We start from the raw sequence: 18592 nt of genomic DNA, 5'->3' as shown, positions 1-18592 counted from the left end.
CAAAGTAATTCTCACAAACTAAAGTGTTGTGCAATAGGAGTAGACTTGACGTTGGCTAATTATTAATAATCATGAAATAGGATTATTAAAATAATAAAAATTATCTATCAAAAATAATTAAATTATTAATTGAAGATGATCAGTAATCAAATAACAATAAAACCACTAATGAGAAAATAGGAATTATCAATTAGAAAGTACAAGCTGTCAATTAACAATGATAAGGTTATCAACCAAGAATAATGAAAATAATTAGTCTAAAACAATAAAATTATCAATTTAAGAATAATACTATCTATATTAATAATTGAGAAAGGGGGGCACCACCCTGGTTACCAGGGACCAACGATGTCAAGCTATAATTATCAGTCTCATAATGATAAATGTCAAATTAATAATGTCAATATTTTAATATTAACGATTACTTAATGAACAGTGAAGGCTTCTAAGTTCGAGCACAGGCGATCATAATCCAGCTGCAATCACATACATATGCACAAATAATCACAGACTACAGATACTTTAATTACAAAAGTATTTATTAAAAAGGGGAAATAAAGTTATAATGTTATTCAATGATTTATCATTTTAACAAGCTCCAATATTTCAAAGGTAAACACAGCAGCAGCACTTATCACAATTCAGAAAATACATGGACAACCTGCGGTCTACCTATGTATGTCTGTCTCTATGTGTGTGTGTGTCTGTGTCAAAGTGTCTCTCTGTGTGTGTGTGTCTATGTGTGTGTGTGTGAAATAAAGTTAGTGTTATTTAATGATTCATCATCTTAACAAACTCCCATATTTCAAAGATAACAACAGCAGCTTATCACAATTTAGAACACACATGTAACCTCTGGTCCATCTATGTGTCTCTGTGTGTGTGTGTGTCTGTCTGTGTCTATCAATGTGTGTGTGTGTGTGTGTGTGTGTGTGTGTGTGTGCGAGAGAGAGAAAAAGAAGGGGGGTGGCGATGACGCGTAGTGACATCACATCTAAGATGGAGGCCGATCATGATTCGTGGAATCAAGGCCTAAAAACTCTCAAAATGGCGGATTGACTACAAAACAAGATGGCGGAGCCGTTATGAATTTAGAGCCAGGATGGGAGGAGAGAGAGAGCGGAGGCGTGGCAATAATAGACTCAAAATGGTGGGTTAACTTGCGTTATTCAAGATGGAGTCTATGTTAATGACACCATGTGGCCGGAGCGCACACTGGTGGTCGTCACATGAATTACACAAAGGAAATTTTAGACAAAGAGAATTCTTATCTCTGCTTGGCTTTGGGGGCCGAATGGTTTCCAGATGTGTTCAGCCTCTCTAAGCATAGATTTAACTATGTGACATGACCTGTATTATAAATACAGGTCAGAAGTGTGTATAGGTCGGTTTAGAAGGAGAGAGAGAGAGAGAGAGAGAGAGAGAGAGAGAGAGAGAACATGAGAAAACATGTAAGGAGAGTCCAAAGAAGCTCTTAAAAGTACACGCCTGAGATGAGTTAACTGTGATTCACCCCTCAGCCCTCAAGCGAGCGTTGTGGGCCGAGGTTCTGATCGGTGAAATCACTGCAGACTCACACAGACGTTAACAGTGCGTGGCTGGAGGCTTTCCTCGCGGCCTCAAGCACTAACACAAAACCCGGAAATGAACCGGAAGTAGCGGCTCGTCGTAGCCGGCTAAAACAATGAGACTCAGCGGTCTCGCAACAAATACAATCAAATGTTAAATAATATGCTACGTATCAACTAACATCTGCCCAGACAACATAAGCCTCTTACTGTGACCGTGATTTCGAGGGTTGCCTGCGCCTCGGCGCGAATCTCCCGGAAGTCCAGTGAACAATGTCTTGGCCTCTCAGGCGAGCTCCGGGCTCGGCCGCTGGACCGGAAAAGGAAGCGAATTATTCGTGCTGCCTTGACGGAATGAAACTTCGTCTTCTTCTGTAACAGCGGAGATCGTGCTGTTTTACAGGAACGGAGTGGATTGCCTCTTACTCCTCAGCGGGATGAACGTCGCGCTTCTGCAGGGGACGGCTGGTTTGGAGCCGTTTGTAGATCGTTGGAAAAAAGAAAAAGTAAAGTCTATGGAAGTGTGTGAGTCCGTCCAGCGGGGCACTTCCTGTTTCGATGTCTAATCGCCTCCTTAGTTACTGAGTCGTGTGGTTAGACCTCTTGAGGTCAGAAGACAACTTGAGCAGCGTGAAAAAAAAGAGGACGAAGAGAGTCTCTTAAAAATACCGAGTTAACTAGTAGAACCCCGGAGGGGTTCTGTTGTTGCTTGGGCATCTGAGTGAAGAGAGAGATTTCTGGGAGCAGAGGGGTTTTGTTCTACCTGGGAGGTACCTGCCCCCCTGGAGGGGGGGTCAAGGGTCAGTGTTGCCCTCAGCCAATTAGATGTCAGGGTCCCGACCTTAGTGGGCGGGGATTCGACCTCAGTGGGCGTTTCAGAGTCTCATTTGGGTTTTTGCAGAGCGGCCTGCAACATCTCCCCACCAGGCCCTGCTGGAGGGGGGGCACAGTGGGGGTTCAGGACATGCTTCCCCCACCAAGGCGAGGCTCCAGGCTGTCTAGAGAAGGTGTGAATTAAGACTGAAACTGGTTGAACTGGTTTCAGCTGGGCCTTGTAGGCCTCAAGTATTTACAACCTATTGTTTGATGGTCACTCAGGACCTCACCCCCAACAAAAGTCATCTTCAGTAAATTCATTATATTCGGTGGAAATTGTCAGTCTAGATTATTCATTTCATGAACCTGAAAGTACAACAAGGAATTTCATCAAATCAACGTTGGAAATAACTAATCCTCTGGCTTGCATCATTTCTGTGTGTTTAATCCAAAGTGTTAGAGTCAAATCAGTATTGTTTTACCAAGCAGTGATAATCGAATGCAATAATAATCTGTGACCAGTTTAACTGTTGCAATATAGTTGCACTTTCAAGATGAACCATCAGTAATTTGTTTCATAGATACGCGAGTTTGAGTTATGTTCTGTTAAGAAAGAACAAAAGCACAATATTTCACCACAGCATGTTTCAGTCTATTACACAAGCATTTGCTTATTTAACTTCATATCCTATGACATACTGAAGATATAAATACATGTTACTCATGGTCGTTATTATTTGTAGATTTTTCTGCACAAAGAACTTGGTTCATCTTTTATTGAGGTGAATGTAACAGTTATTCACGGTATGGATTTCAGGTCACATCTCCTCACCCTAAGTGCACTTTCAATAGTGTGCTTGCATGTCCTCATGCTGTATGTGATGTTGTACATCATTACTATGGTTGTAACTCACTGACAGTCAGGCAGCACATAATCTTCAAAGCAAACATCAAAGGCAGCAGCCAGATAGGGAACATGGCGTCATTGCATAAGGGCACCTTTAAGCGTTAAAGCCTCACACAACGCTAGATCTGTAATTCTGTCATGGAACATATCCTCTGCCATTTCCTTACTTCCTGCTCACTCCGGACCCTCGCTGTGGTGCATGCTGGGATTGGCATGATGTTGCCCTTCTGAAGCCACTGGGCTGGGCCTTTCGTCATGATCGTATCTTTCTAAGGACTGTTCCTCAAAAATGAACTGAAGAGCGCAAACCACATCAAACGACGAGCAGAATAAGAAAGAAAGAGAGTGGGAGAGGGCGTCTGTGTGTGTGGGAGAGATGAGCGCCCACCAGAAGCTTAAGCCTCCAGTGTGTTGCGCAGATAAGATTCATTAGATAGGTTGGTAAATGCAAGAGAGAGGCAAAGCAAGGCAGACACACAGAGAGAGAGATTGAGCTTGCTGCCGCTCAAGCATTTGTTGACACAGATTTACAATGAGTCTCCCACTGCTTCACGCATTACAGTAACACGCCATGTCAATAGCTCTCTGGGCTTGAAAAGCAGCCGTGCCAAAGATGTCTGGGAGTGATGCCCTTCCACTGATAACCAAAGTGTGGCTCATAGATCAGGAAGTGGAGGATAAAGAAGGGTAGGAATAGGATTAAAATAATATATTTTTTTTTTACTTTAGTTTTCACTCAATAATAAATTCCAACTCACTCTTATGTGTCAATGTCTACATCTAGTCAGTCTTTTCATTAGTTTTCCCTTTCTTTCACTTCTGTACCATCCCTTTCTTCCCTCCTGTTCCATCTCTTTCAGTCACTTACCCTTCTCTCCCTCTGTTTCCCTTTATCTCTTGGATGCCCTGATACGGGCTCGGAAGGACAGGATATAGGCATTAGCTCAATCCCCCTATCTACTCCCCCTTGTGATCGCACAGGATTTCTCTCACCCACACACCCTAGTCGACTGCACATGTCCTGCAGGACTCAGAGTCACTTAAACAAATACTGGTAGAGAGCTTACACTTCACGAGACAGGAAGACATAATCGACTAGACAGACAAGTATGGCGTGAGGGCGAGTGACAGCGTCTGTGCAAAGGGGTTGAGACTGAGGTAAACACACTCGCAGGTGGAGGAGGATATTTCTATTCAAGTCAATCAGACTCTTCAGGAGTAATAAAGAGTTTGATGAGAAGCGGCACAGACCCGTGCCACACAACTCTGCTGAGTCATGTTGCAAACAGTGAAGGGCTTTTGATGTGTGACATTCACCTTCATGAAATCTTGATGAGGGGCTGTGTTCTACTGTCTGTATAATGAGGGCTGTAGCAGTCAGACAGCTGGCCAACCACTTCAACTGGTAAAGCTATGATAATAGAGAGGATTATAAAGGCTTTTGGAAGCGTTGGGTGGATGGACTTCAGGCTGTCTCGGAGGCAGTTAGTGTTTTGGGGAAAGAGATAAACAGGAACTTGGATGGCGTCAAACAACAGAAGGTCTAATGGTCTTAATCAGAGATGCTGTAGTGGTACTAGTTGTAATGGTACCCCAGATTGCACATGTGTGTGAGTTAGCAGCAGCCTCATTGCTAATCGGTGTATTACAAGGAGCATTCAGTGTGGCAGATGGATATCAACAGTTCCATTCCAAAAGGAGCGATTCTGTCTTTAAAACAATTAACAATTACTTGTGCAAAGTTACTATGAAGCAAATAAACTTGCACTTTCTAAACAAGAGCATGTCTTTTTCTCTATGACTGATAAAACTTACCTTTAAGGAATGTAAGTGCTATACTTTGTGCCAGTGTCAGATATCAGCCTGAGTTTATCCTGACCGAGAAGGGGGAGGACTTTGGGTGGTTCAGAAACAATCAATGGGCAGTAGACATGACATTTCAGCTTGTGTAGTGTTTCATAGGGGATGAAAACCAAGGCCACATCTGCGACACCTGACAGTGTCCTAATAAAAAGAAGAGCATGTTATTTCTTTTTTAATCTTCCAGGATCTTCTCTGTGATGATGACCAATAGGAGCACAGCTGACAGCGCTCTGCTAGAAAATATGAAGTCGTAGACAGATGTTAATATTGCACAGCAAAAGAGGATTGGTGCCGGTGTCTGTGTGAGGTGCACAAGACAGCCAATATCATCCACATTGCTTTGAACGTCATGTTCGTTTCCATTCTTGTGTGCGGCAGTCTAACACTTGCAATTCCCTTCCGGTGACCTCACACACATCATGAAGGACAGCAAAAAGCCGTTGGTCAGGGAGAAATATGTAGTCTGTCATGCCTCTGGGCCAACACATGGCTAAGAGTTATAAATGTGTAATCACCTATTACATCTTGTAGTCTGAATCCAGCATTAGAAAATCGTAAAAAAAAACCTCCCTTATTCAAAATGGATAGAGCGTTACAGAGTAAAAGTCTTTAATTTTTCACAGAACTTTTCAACTTGTTTACAAATGTGAGACAAGCTGAGGTCTGCAGGTGTCTCTCGGTCCATGGCAGCATTTCAAGCATTAAATCCTCTTCGATCTGATAGGAATCCCAATGCTTATAGTGGCTGCCATCTCCTCAGCACCGACTGATGCTTCTTATCAGGACCACCACACTGCTGCAGCAAGCACATTTTCACTTGTGGGTAAATTATAAATCATTTGCACATTCTCCCACATGCATTCAAACACAGATATGAAGAAGGTAACATAGATCTAACACCTTCACACAGACCAGTGCTGTTATTGCATCAGTAAATCTGAACATGCTGTGATGACTTCAGTCAGAAATGCACATGCACAAACCCGCTTGTGTATTTGGGCAGGTCTTCAATTTTCAGAAAGCACACATGTGAATGGACAACTCCACCTGACTGTCATTTATCAGGGAAACTTACAATTACTTAATTTCCAGTTTCCAAAAATGGATGATTTTAGGCAGATTTTCTCCATTTCCAAAATATCTTTGTGTTTTTGAATGTTGTAAAAACTGTAGATTTTTTTGATTTTTTTTTTTACAGTTTTTTATACCTATGACAGCTTAGTCGATGACACAAATAATGCATTGTGGAGAATTGTCATTACACAAGCCGTAGTATACTGTTTGATAAATCTGGTTTAGAGCTACTGCTTGAGTGTCTCACAAATATGCTATTGAAAGCGTAAACACAAGGGAAATACTGACATGCAAATCACATTGAATGTAATTTACTTTCAGGCTATGAATGTAGAACCCTTTTTCCCTCTTCATTCCAAGGACTCCAAACTTTGTTACAGGGATTTATTATCTGATGGAAAATGTGCATTGTTTTGTTGTAAAAATGCATCATGGCAATGGTTTGTTTTTTTCACTCTAAAACTACACGATCATGCCGTCACATTTTCATGTAAAGTAGTGAAATCTCTTTTCAGATCCAATTAATTTACAATATTAAGAATTGTTCATTACCAGCCTCAGTAAGCCTTTTTAATCTGATCTCCATTTGTAGTTTTATTGTTAATGAACAAGTATTGTGATTGGAATGAGGCAGTTCATAACTAATTCATTACACCAGGCACTCTTGCACTGTAGCTCTCCTACTCCCTGTGTCTCCTCCCTACTGTATACAGTACAGATTTATTAGCTGGAGCCAGGGCCCCCGGACAGTCACCACTCAGCACTCCCTCAGATCAATAATTGGAAATATTAATTATATCAGCAGAGATGGCCTAGTCAGAAGGGGGCTGTTTATGTTCCTGTTACTGAGCAGTGCAGCAATATGAGCTTTGATGGCCCTCTAATACGTATTAATGATCCCGGGACAAACATTACTCTATATTAAACCTGAGTGAAAGCCAGAAGACACCGCACGTAGTGAATGGCCATTACAGTTATTTTATTGCAAGCGCTGTAAGTAAGTGCTGTTGCATAACTGTTGTAAAAAGACTTTTACTACTGAGAGATGAGCTTCTACAAAACCAGGACAAGATTTACTGCAGTTTTATTTCTGTTTACTGCGTTCCTGTGTATTGGAGGTTCATCTATTTGGATAATATGTTAAAGAAGGTGGAGGATGATCACTGTTGTTGCCTCACAGGCCCTCTCCGGAGTTCAAGCAATGTGGATTGTGAGACTATTGCTCCATCCCACTAAATTCTACTAGTCACAAACTCATTAGTGTCAGATAGAGCCAACGGTGAACTCGAAATCCTCCCCACTACTAACAGGCCAACTCCTCACTACACTTCCGAACTTCCTTGACTAGTTCGGTGTAATTTGAAATCAGACAGTAGAATGTCCTTTGTAGTCGCGGTTCGGGGCCCTTGGTTATATTTCTAAGAAGAAGACGTTTGCTACCTAATCGGGAAATACTTTACCAGGGTACTGGAAATGCGTTGTGATAAAGTCAGAGATCTGTGTGTAAATTCCATGATTGGTAAGTCATCACAAGTTTATATATCTGGATTTAGAAGACTCACTTCTTCAGTTGTCCTGATAACCATTTATACAGAGCCAAAATGAATAAGTGATTGAAAAACTACATACTACACTTTGTTGACATCGGCCGAAATATGTTACAACAGCAAACTATTTCTTCTTCATTTCATTTCACATTCATAACCATAACATTCATTATTGTATAACATTAGTAGTGGATGGTTTGGAAAACCTGGCTGATTAAACCAAGTGACATAAACATCTGCAAGTGGATAAACATGGAAACATAATATCACACCAGTAAAAAATTAAAGTCTCCATCAATACCAGGAAAAAAAAATTACAATTATTTGGCAAATTTATAATTAATATCCCCCAAATGCAAACAGTACATTGCATTTTCAGTGTGATAAGGAGGTAGGTGGTTGATTTGTAAATATACAGTGTTGGTAAAGAGCAGCTGTACCGTATCCCCCTTTACCACTCTCTCAATCTCTCGGTGTTGCTTTCCACGATCTCCCCCTCTTTTCCTCCCTGCTTCTCAACTGCCATACCTCCCTTAACTAAAACGTATTGAAGCAGCAGTGGCTGTTTTACTCAGCTCCATGTGGGTGTGACGAGGAGCTACTAGCCTCCGCCCGCGAAGAACACAGTCAAAGAAATAACCCCCTACAGAATTTGAAGTTAATGAATGGCCTCCATGGTAACAGCAGTGCTTAATACATTTTACTTAAAGTCATCTGGTCTCTGCATGTGTGAGAATGCATATATTAAAAGTGTGCTTTGCATCGTGCACTTAATCTCTGCTGGAATCCCATGATTCTCTTCATGTGTTCAAGCGAAATGGAACAAACTGCAGAGCCATCACTCGTGACTGTTCAGGAACATAATGCATTGCTTTTAGGCAAATAAATAGACCATTAAGCTGGCATGTTGGAAGCTGAACAGTAACTAGCTTTAGAGAGAGCTGCCTCCCACGCACAGGCACCCTGTAGAGACAGCTGAGATCATAACATGCTAGAGGAGCCTCAGCCGTAGATTTGGCCTCCTCCTCCGAGCATTTGAACAAAAATCAACTGGCAGGATGGAAGCGTCTTTTGTCCGTTTGACATGTCAAAGGCAAATTCAAAGATGTCCTGTGTTGCTGTGAAGGAACAGAAGATTTCAAAGTTATCCATGAATTTGTCTTGCGGTTGTTTTTTCCTGCTTCATTTGGAGGTGTTTCTATCGCGGAGGTTGCTTTGAATACATGCGCGAAAATGTCGCGGCTGATTCTGTAATCTATCTGCACATGCTGTGGAGCAGTGCGCCCTGTGGCTTGGCATTAGCATACTGTAGAGTTACTTTGCTTGTGTTGTACAAGGAAGAGAAAGCACTTGTAGATGGGGAGGGAGCAGGATGGGGAGGGAGCCAGGAAACAAGTAGCTAAAACCTCAACCTTCACAAGCATAATATCCTCCCTGTTTTCCTACAAAGACTTAGCTGGTGCTAGTTATTATCTACGATGGGTACATTTATGGAATATTTTCAGTGAAGGAAGGTTACTGAGTTTCTCAAGGTGAAAATGGATACGTTTAGCACCTAATGAATTGGGCCTGGGCCTCTCCCCCATATATCAGCATGTTATTAAGACATTTTAAAATCCCATTATGGTGTTTCTCCTTGAACATGTCATGCTTTTATTGGACTGCCCTGTCTTTAAATGTGACCTTTTCAGCTCTGCTCTGAAATAGAACTGAAAAAAAGATGCATGCCAGGACGATAGAACAATACATACATGTGAATGTGCAAAAATATCAGTGCTGAATGGTTTTCAGTGGGTTGACTGGAATGCCTGATAATGGCAAATAGTTTCAAGCAATAAAAATATGCTTAAATGTCAGCTATAAATGGTTTACTGTAAATGGCAGAGCATGGTAAGAGGTTGCTTTTATGTTTCAATAATCGTGTTATACATTTGTGCTACTTTTGGCCCCAGTGTTATTAAAATGTGTGTTTCTATTATTAAATCTATTTGTTTTGGGTCGAACAAAAGGGGAAGAGTCAGTGGCACAGATCTGTGAAAATGAATCATCGTGTAAGCTTTTAGCGCTAATGTGGCACATGTATGCAGATTAAATGCATACGTGGGTGGGCATATACTCATTATGCGTGCTTACATGTGACTAATGCTTGATTTCATTTTTGCCGCAGCTGTAAAGCACATACTGTAAATTACAGCCACATCTTTCAAACTTTTCCTCTGAATAAATCAGAGTCTGGTCAAATTGTTGAGCTTGAACAACAAAAGAAAAAAAAGGAGGTAAAATTGGGAAGGAGGAGAGCGTGACACAAAAGCTATGATGACAGCGGCATCTAATCCAGGCAATGCCATTCTTATCAGGGTCCAGTGAATTAGAGAAAGGCTCCTAACCAGAGAATCCTTCCCAGCCAGACTCTCTCCACAGCCCAAGGGCCTCGATCAATAGGCCCGTATTGATCTCTCTCCTCCTTTGGCTGGATTCACTTTTATTAGGACTGCCCCAGCGTTTCTCACTTAGACACAAATATATGTAGCCTTTCAACCCTTCCATGCACCTGACGTGAAAAACTACAAACACAAACCATATACACCTGTTGATGTCATGGGTCACTTTTGGAGACACTGGATATATTTGATGGGGACGTAACCATAACTTGTGTTGGGCACTGTTCATTTGTAAGCCGTTGTGGTACCTTTACCTGGATATAGTAGTACCAATAACCAGAGGTACCTTTTTTCAGTACTTGACACCTACTATGTTGCTGTTGTCTCTACTGCAATGGTTGCAAAGTAACCAAGATAAACACTGTAATTCAACTATTAACTATTCATCCAAAATTGTTGATGAATTTGTTGATGCCTCACTGAATGTTTCAACAAATAATGGTTTCAACCACTGGTGCCAATGCTTGCTGCCAGGATGCTAACGTTAGCTATGTTTACTCAGGTTAAGCCGTTGCATCACGTATATTACAGTGAGAGTTCTTTGTGTCGACTTTTGAAAAGTTTAACTACACTTGACTACTTTGAGTTCACTTTATAGTCACTTTAGTCTCTTCTTCAGCTTAAAGGTGAATTACCACCACCCACTGATATGAAGTCTGGACTCCAATTAGTTTCTTGCTATCGCTTTCTGTCTATACTCCTGTGACAATGTCATCCAGAAGCTCTCTCAGGTACTGACATTTGGCACAGTTTGATTAAACATGGATCTAAACTTGGTTTTGCTCAGGTTTTTTGCTAGGTCCCCTTAAAACGTCAATACCCACAACCACAACTTGCTTCAACCTAACTTAAGGTTCTTACTGGAAAATCTGCTTTTTCACAAACCTTTTATCTAAAATTGGACAAACCATTCCCAATGAACTAAAGTACCCTATGACAGAATCATACACAAACATCCAATTAGATGTGTAAATGAGAGCAGAGGTTGTGTTGTTTACTCTGAATAACAGGCAGCAGAAACACTATAGTGCCAAGTCAACTTAGCCGCATGATGGTTTTTCGGTTTTCTCTCCAGCCAAGGCACTTTGATCAGTATCACAGAGCAGCCATTAGTGTGGGATAGAGGGCCTTGACACCTCTGGTTTGTGGCCTCTTGTTGTAACAACGACAGCCCGAGTCGCCAGCGCTAACTTCTCTGTTGTCCTTTCTTCTCTCTCCTCCAGATGACTCGGCCCATCCAGGTGAAACCGGCTGACAGCGAGAGCCGCGGAGGTAGTTGTCTTCTTTTCTTCATCATTTATTCATGTCCCCTTTTTCATCAGTCTTATCTAGGCTAATTCTTTTTATTCTCTCCCTCTGATCTCATCTATTCCACTGCGCTCAAATGCTGCATTTGTCACTCTACCTTTCTTTTTTGTAATCTTTCTCTCAATTCCTTCTCATTCTTATTTTGCTGCACAGACACAATTGTTAGAAGTTGAAACAAAGTTTAACAAATAGTTGGAACCAAACTGATTCTGAATATGCAGTATATTGAAGTTATTTCATGACATCTAACAGAGAGGTTTTGATGTAAGACTACATGTCTCCCAGCTTATGTTAGTTCTTAACAAATTTAAGTGAAAATGTCTGTAATCTCCTCATATACTTAAAGTGTAGAAATTATACATGTTCACCTTTTCTTTATTAGTTGCCTGTTCAGATCGACTGGAATTCTGAAGTGTTCTCTTATTTCTTTTCACTTGTGCCCTTGTACATTATAATTGATGAAAGCGTCTGTTATTGAAAGGATGTAGGGCTCTAATGTGCTCTACAGCCGCCACTCTCTCGTCTTCTATGCCAAGTACATTATCATAGCATTGTAAATTACATGGTGTAAAGGCTCAATACTGGAGCCATCGCCATGCTAAGGCCCTGTTAAAGCCCTCGCTGCTTGATCTGTTTGCGTTTGAAACACAAGAGTAAATGGTATAGAGAGGGAAAATGGAGCAGGGGTACGCTCGGGCTTGCCAAACAATCAATACATTTGCAGGGTTCTTGCCAAGATCCTCATTACTTGGCCTTAATTCTGTTGTGTTTGATCTCGAACGTTTTTGGAGGCTTTCATTGACTCACTGCCATATCTGCATATATGTTAATGCAACAAGGAGGCATCCTTCAAGTCAGTGGCAATGAACCTCACTGTTAATGTTTTTTTTTTTTTGGGGGGGGGGGTGCATCTCATGTGTCAGCCCATGACAATGCAAATGCCCTTTTGTAATTTTTAAGGAGGGATGCTGTTTCTCATCCTGGTGGAGGAAAAGAGAGCGAGGGGGGATTTGGAAGTGAAAATCAGTCAGGAAGAGAAAATACACAAACAATGCCAACTGCATGCAGCTGCTGCACTGCACTTCTGAGGCTTTACCTAAAAACCTCTGCCTGTTTTGGCTGAATTAGGATGACTGGCCTCTTGGCTGCCTGTCAAATACACACAGTCTTCAAAGGACAGCATAACCCCCTGAGATGGATGGAGGAAAGGCCAATAAAGATCACTGTCACTCGCCTATGCTTTTCTGTTTCTTTCTTTCTCTCTTTCTCTCTTTCTCTCTTTCTCTCTCTCTCTCTTTCTCTCAGACATTCATTCACAACTACAGAGGAGTGGTGAGACAAGCTCAGGGGTCTTGTGTTGTCAAGATTGATGTCCTCTATAGCTCCATTGATTTTGCCATTGTGGTGCTGTGTGTCCACATTAACAATGACACTCAGCTGTCTCTTTCCTTGCTTGTGAGTGGCCTGTTTTAGAGATCCCTTGGCACTTGGTCAGTATGGGGTCCTCTTATTGGCCTGCCGTGGGGACCCCACCGAGGAACAAATGAGTGCTAGAACAGAGCTGAGAGTTGCACATCATCTTAAATGAACAGGTCAGAGTGGCGCCACAGGGGCAATCAAACACTAGCATGACTTTAACAGGTTAGGAAGTGGGAAGGGGTAGACAGGAGGTGTGTGATCGTATCCTTTTAGATCTTCTATTTTCATCCTGCTTCTTAACTGCTAGTTTTAATTATTCCTGTGATAGTCACTGGGAAAGATCATTTTGGTTTTCTCAATATCTGTTTCCTCCTCTAGCTGCTGCTGCTACTGCAGCTGATAGATCTTGCTGTTGATGCTGATCCATGGCCTACTTTTACAAGATTTGCTTCTTATTTGCTGTAAAAGACTGAAGAGGATTTCATTGTACTGTCTGAAATCCAGGGTCTTGTAATTATTGCTCCTCTTATTTCACACTGTCAATCTTGGCAAGATAAAAAATTTGTTATTTTATTGGTATGTGCCTTCTGTTGCCAGAATCCAGATCAATATCTTCAGGACTTTAACTCAGCATGCTGTAAAAGGAGCTTGAAGAGCGGATGTAAAGATATTAATTACCCTCTCGGAGGGAGAGACACCGGGGACACACCTACTCTGGCCCGCTCTCTCAAGGGTCTCTTCTCGTCCAATAGGGGGCATATATTCCTCAGTGAACATAGTTGCACTACAGCACACAGTCATACTAATTAGTCCCTCGATCTCATTATGCGGAGGACAGTTCAGATCACCTGCGCCAGGTTTGTCTTCCATGAGGGAAAGACCTGTTACTGTCCCTGCTGGACTTCTGCTCCTCCAGGAGAAAGTCTCTACTGTTATTAAGACCAGACGTGCTCAGACCACATCAGTGTCTTCCTCTGGTTACAACAGGAATCTGCCTGCCTGCAGCCGTCATACTCCTCTGACTAATTCTCATAAATATTTGAGGACTCTTGGACATTTCATCAAAACTGAGCAGTTTCCCAATGAAGATCTCCATAACTTTAACTGTGTTGGACATTAAGCACAAACTGGTGAAAATGACAGCACATCCAGGCGTATAGCTTCACTGAGGCCTTATGAGTAAACTACCTTGCCCATAGAAATTAAAGGGAAATAAATGGAAGAGTAAATTCATCCAAACACTCCATCAACCCCTGCTGCCACCTAACAAAGACACACTGTGAAATGAATATTAATGGCCAATCACCTACCTAATCTAGCAGAACAGCAGCCGTTTCACATTGAGCCACCAGCACCGTGAACGTCTCCGTCACTGATGACGCACACCTTTCTGGGATGCTTCTGTTGGGGGAGACGCGGCGCAGAGTGGAGGCAGCAGGGACCTGTCCTTCTCGTTTTCTCCTGACAGGTCTCTGATATGAAATGGATTGATTTTTCATCACACGTGGCACTGATGACTGGCACTGACTGCTGCTGATATTTCATTTTTGAAGGGCTGTTCAGTGCCTCCTTAGAAGGCGTGGCGTCCCTACACAGGATAAATCAGCCTTAATACTTTGATTTCACATCCGAAACCCCTTACCAGCAACCCCACCCGCAGCTTTCTACCTTTCACTATTTGCAACCATTTTATTCATTTTCTCTTGTCTATCATGTGCTATATAGTTTTGTTCTGGTGCCCATTTTTGTTTTCTTAAAGTTTTGAGCTCATCTATTTGTCCAGAAAGCGGAGCAAAGAGCAGGCTAGCTGTCAGCTGGGAGGCTTGGTGTTGCAGCAGGCCTGCCTGGCACAGCTAAAGCTACAGGCCACTGAGGAGGACTGGATTAGAAACAGGCTCTGCCATTATGAAGGCCGGCCTGCCGCCCACACACACCCACACAGTGAGGACAGGCAGGCAAACACATACACACCATACGGCTCTGACACACACACGCTCTCTCTCTCTGTTACTCACACATGTAGTGGAAAGTCGGATGTACATTATAATAGGAACACATGTGCACACACAGAGCTTTGTCCAATTTACATATTTACACACACGCTCTCTCTCTTTCTGTCTCTCTCTCTCTCTCACTTGCTCTATCTGTCACACACAGGTATCGTGGAAAGTCAGATGCACATTATAATAGGAACACATGTGCACACACAGATCTCTGTCCAGGTTGCATTTTTGCACACACAAACAAAGTGTACACATGGATACAGGACACAGGATCCACGATCAGCTGCGACCACGATCACAAAGGTTTGCTGCGGTTCGCCTTTCGCTCCAGTTCATTGAGATGTGACAGAAAACAAAGCAGGAGAGAGGGAGACGGGTAGAGAAAAAGACTGAGAAAGAGACAGAGCGAAAGGGGAGAAGTTAAATGGAGAGTGAGGGTGGAAAAAAGAGAGAGAGATTGGGAATCTAGATTAAGAGAGCAGGGCTACATGCTCTGTTGCTGTTCTGCGCGCAGCTTTTGATGATGAATTTATCTGGCGTAAAAGACAACAGAGTGGTCTATGTATTAAACATCAGTGGTGTTCTCTTTTTCTTGCTAGAGAGTCGAGCTCCCATGTCAGAGCAGCTCAGTAATGAAGCAAGCAGGAAGACCTCTAAGCTCCACTGATCCCCTTTAGAAAAGAGAGGAGGCCTGTAGGAGAGAGGGGTAGTTAGAGGGAGAGGAATGAGGGGAAGAAAGATGGATGGCCAGAGTGGATAGGTGAAAGAAGGGAATTTGTTCAGAGACACTAAAAGCAGGGGTGAGAGAGAACAAAATAAACAGGGAAAAGTGTGGACAAACCAGAGAGAGGGAGGGGCAGCAGGGGCCAAAGCAAAAAGCTGAACAGTACATCTTCTCCCTTCGGAGGGAAGAAAACTATAGATTACTGGTCACAATGTGCTTGGCTGGGCATAAATGGAGAGATCTTGAAATAGTAAGTAGCGTGTTCAGAGGTGCTGGGGATCACAGGAAGCTAATCCAATGTTGAGGCCAGGTGTGGGTCACACATTCAGAGCTCCCCCCACCCCATCTAAATCCCCTCCGGTGCTCTTAAACAAACAATGCGGATACACAGGCCTTTGCTAGCCACAGGGTTCAGTCGGCTAACTCCGCCAGGGCCGGCCCAGGATGTTCGGGTCACTCTGCCTGTAAGCTTTTAAATTTTACCCTCACATCAGCACAAATAGGTTTGTTTTGAGCGGGAGGGGGTGGATGGGGTGAGTCGGGTTTATGGGAGACAGACAAGAGGAGAGAAAGCAGGAGTGCAACAGACGAACAGAGGCAGAGAGTAGAGATGATGAAATATTTTCTATAGGGATGCGCTTTTGCTCCTGAGGGTCAGATTGTGCTGAGGCTGTAGCAGTTATGCAGAGTCAGTGGAAGAAGTACATCACAACAATTTACTAATACACTGGGTAGGTGGAGATCAATTAGCCTTATCTAACAAACTCCTGATGATAATACCGACGCAAAAGTTGCTGACGCGGCAAAGAACAATATGAGAAGGCAGAGTGATGATGTAATGGATTTAGCGAGTGGAAAAATGCAGGTTTGCAGAAATACTTATTTTCCTACAAAATACGCCATTAATGCAACTTCTGCACATTCACAGACAGAAGCAGGAGAAACTTACATGGGACAAATGAACGTAAACAAGTTAAAATATAGTACTTACAACATCGCAAACTCACTGAAACATACTGACAAATCTGCATGTAAGGAAGCTTCATAGTTGCATGATTTCATATATGCTGCAGTTTTTGCAATACATTATTTTTTGAATATCCACACATACATAGACCCTGTTTAGACCTGGTGTTAACATTCGTCCTGAGTGAGCTGATCACCGTTCAGGGCTAAGCACAGGTCAGAACGCAACGAAAAGTGTTGCCAATGCGTCTTCAGATTTTGTCACTTTTATTTTTTCACTGTGTGAATGCAAATGTGTTCTGGGCCACATAGCTTAGCCGACATCCTGTCACCTGTTACAGTTTCACAGTCGTCTCAAAGTCCATGTTCTTTTTTGGTGACCGCTGCCTCAATATGAACACTGACCAGCATAACAATGTAATAACTCTCTCTTGTTCGTCTGTACATAGAAACACACACACTCACACACACACACACACACACACACACACACACACACCCTCCAAAACACTAACACATTAACCGACACACATATACCGTAAACTCAGACTGGGGAAAAATAATGTCATTGGGTCTTTGTAAACTGGAATGACGTACATGAGTATCACAGGAGACACATTCAGCATGCATTCTAATAGGTGTGAGCAGAGGAACTTCAAACTCAACACTTGTGATCAGGACAGATGTTTATATCGGGTCTGAACAGAGCCACAGATTCAACGGTCATCCTCACACCCCTTTTTTAAATATATATTAAAAAAAAAGAAATGGCACACATTCCTCCCGCTCTGTCCCTGGCTCGTTGCAATGGTCTCGTAGCGTAGCAAAGGTTACTGTTGAACACAGAAAGGAAAGGTCAGAAATCATGTTTAGTTTTCCTGGGGCCGGGAGGTAATTCCAGCGAGCAGATTGTGTTCAGGCGAGCAAGCAGGCAGGGCAGGCCAGTGGTGGAGATGCTCATGTAGAAGGAGGCGAGGCGGGGATGGGGACAAGGTTATCCAGTCAGCCACTGCCTCTCAGCCCCTCTGCTGTCACCCTTAATAACACCCTCTCCCTTATCACCGCAACAATCACCTTGAGAAACAAACTTGTCTTCCTTCAGAGGGGGACGGAGATGGGGAAGAGACGGCCCCCATATGCATGTGCTCTGCCATTCTTATTACACCACCGCAGCCTCAGACAGACTGCAGATCAATTTAGTGCTCAATTTTCTACACTTTACTATTCATTCTCTCTCTCTCTCTCTCTCTCTCTCTCTCTCTCTCTCTCTCTCTCTCTCTCTCTCTCTCTCTCTCTCTGTGTTCCCTTCCTTTTCTCAACGCTGTTTTATCTGTACCCTTTGAACACATCAAAACATGTTGTACAATCCTCCCCAAATTGCTGTGACAATAAGGAATCCTAAGTTCTGTAACACTCAAATATCTCACTTTGATGTTGGAGCTGCCATTTCAGTCATAATACATGTGCAAACTGACATCTCAATGCGACTAAAAAGAGAAAACCCAATTGTCTTATTGACACAAGATGTTTTTACGCAGGATAAATTGTTGACTTCCACCACTGAACCATCATTGAACTTAAATTTGCTGTTTGAGCGTTTTAAAATGTCAGGGTAAGACTTTGCCCTGATGTTAATTAAATTAATATCATGTTTTTAATTGTGTCAGTCATGTTTGCCTGTTCCCTGCCATGTAATAATCTCACATTATTGCACATTTCATAGTACCTTATGTTGATGGTGCTTGCTGTACATGTTCCATGAAGATCCAAGAAAGCTGAACTTGTCTTTTTTTTAGATTCTGCTTGATGAACCTGTTCATTTGATTGGCCATTTAATTTCCATCCACTTAAAATAAAATGTGTGCAGTAGATAACATTTGGTGAAGAACAGCTTCTTCAGCTGCATTTTTGATACCACTTCTTCCCAGTATCTTTTCTTACTCCTTCACTTGAATC

At 42.4% G+C, this 18592-nt stretch overlaps 1 protein-coding gene across 2 annotated transcripts in view; it reads left to right on the top strand.

Moving 5' to 3' along the window:
* Positions 1-18592, top strand: part of celf5a (cugbp, Elav-like family member 5a) — a 182356-nt gene that overhangs the window by 90793 nt on the left and 72971 nt on the right. Inside the window, exon 3 of one of the 2 annotated variants that reach the window (XM_061078471.1) lies at positions 11440-11488. In XM_061078471.1, the coding sequence (XP_060934454.1) occupies positions 11440-11488 (49 nt within the window). Of the gene's footprint in view, positions 1-11439; positions 11492-18592 lie in introns of both variants that reach the window. The other variant, XM_061078470.1, reaches the window with a different exon arrangement.

Source organism: Limanda limanda, chromosome 9 (genome assembly GCF_963576545.1).
Source record: "Limanda limanda chromosome 9, fLimLim1.1, whole genome shotgun sequence".
NCBI classification, from domain to species: Eukaryota; Metazoa; Chordata; class Actinopteri; order Pleuronectiformes; family Pleuronectidae; genus Limanda; species Limanda limanda.
Note: the sequence above shows the minus strand (reverse complement) of the source record. Positions and strands in the feature narration are given on the sequence as shown.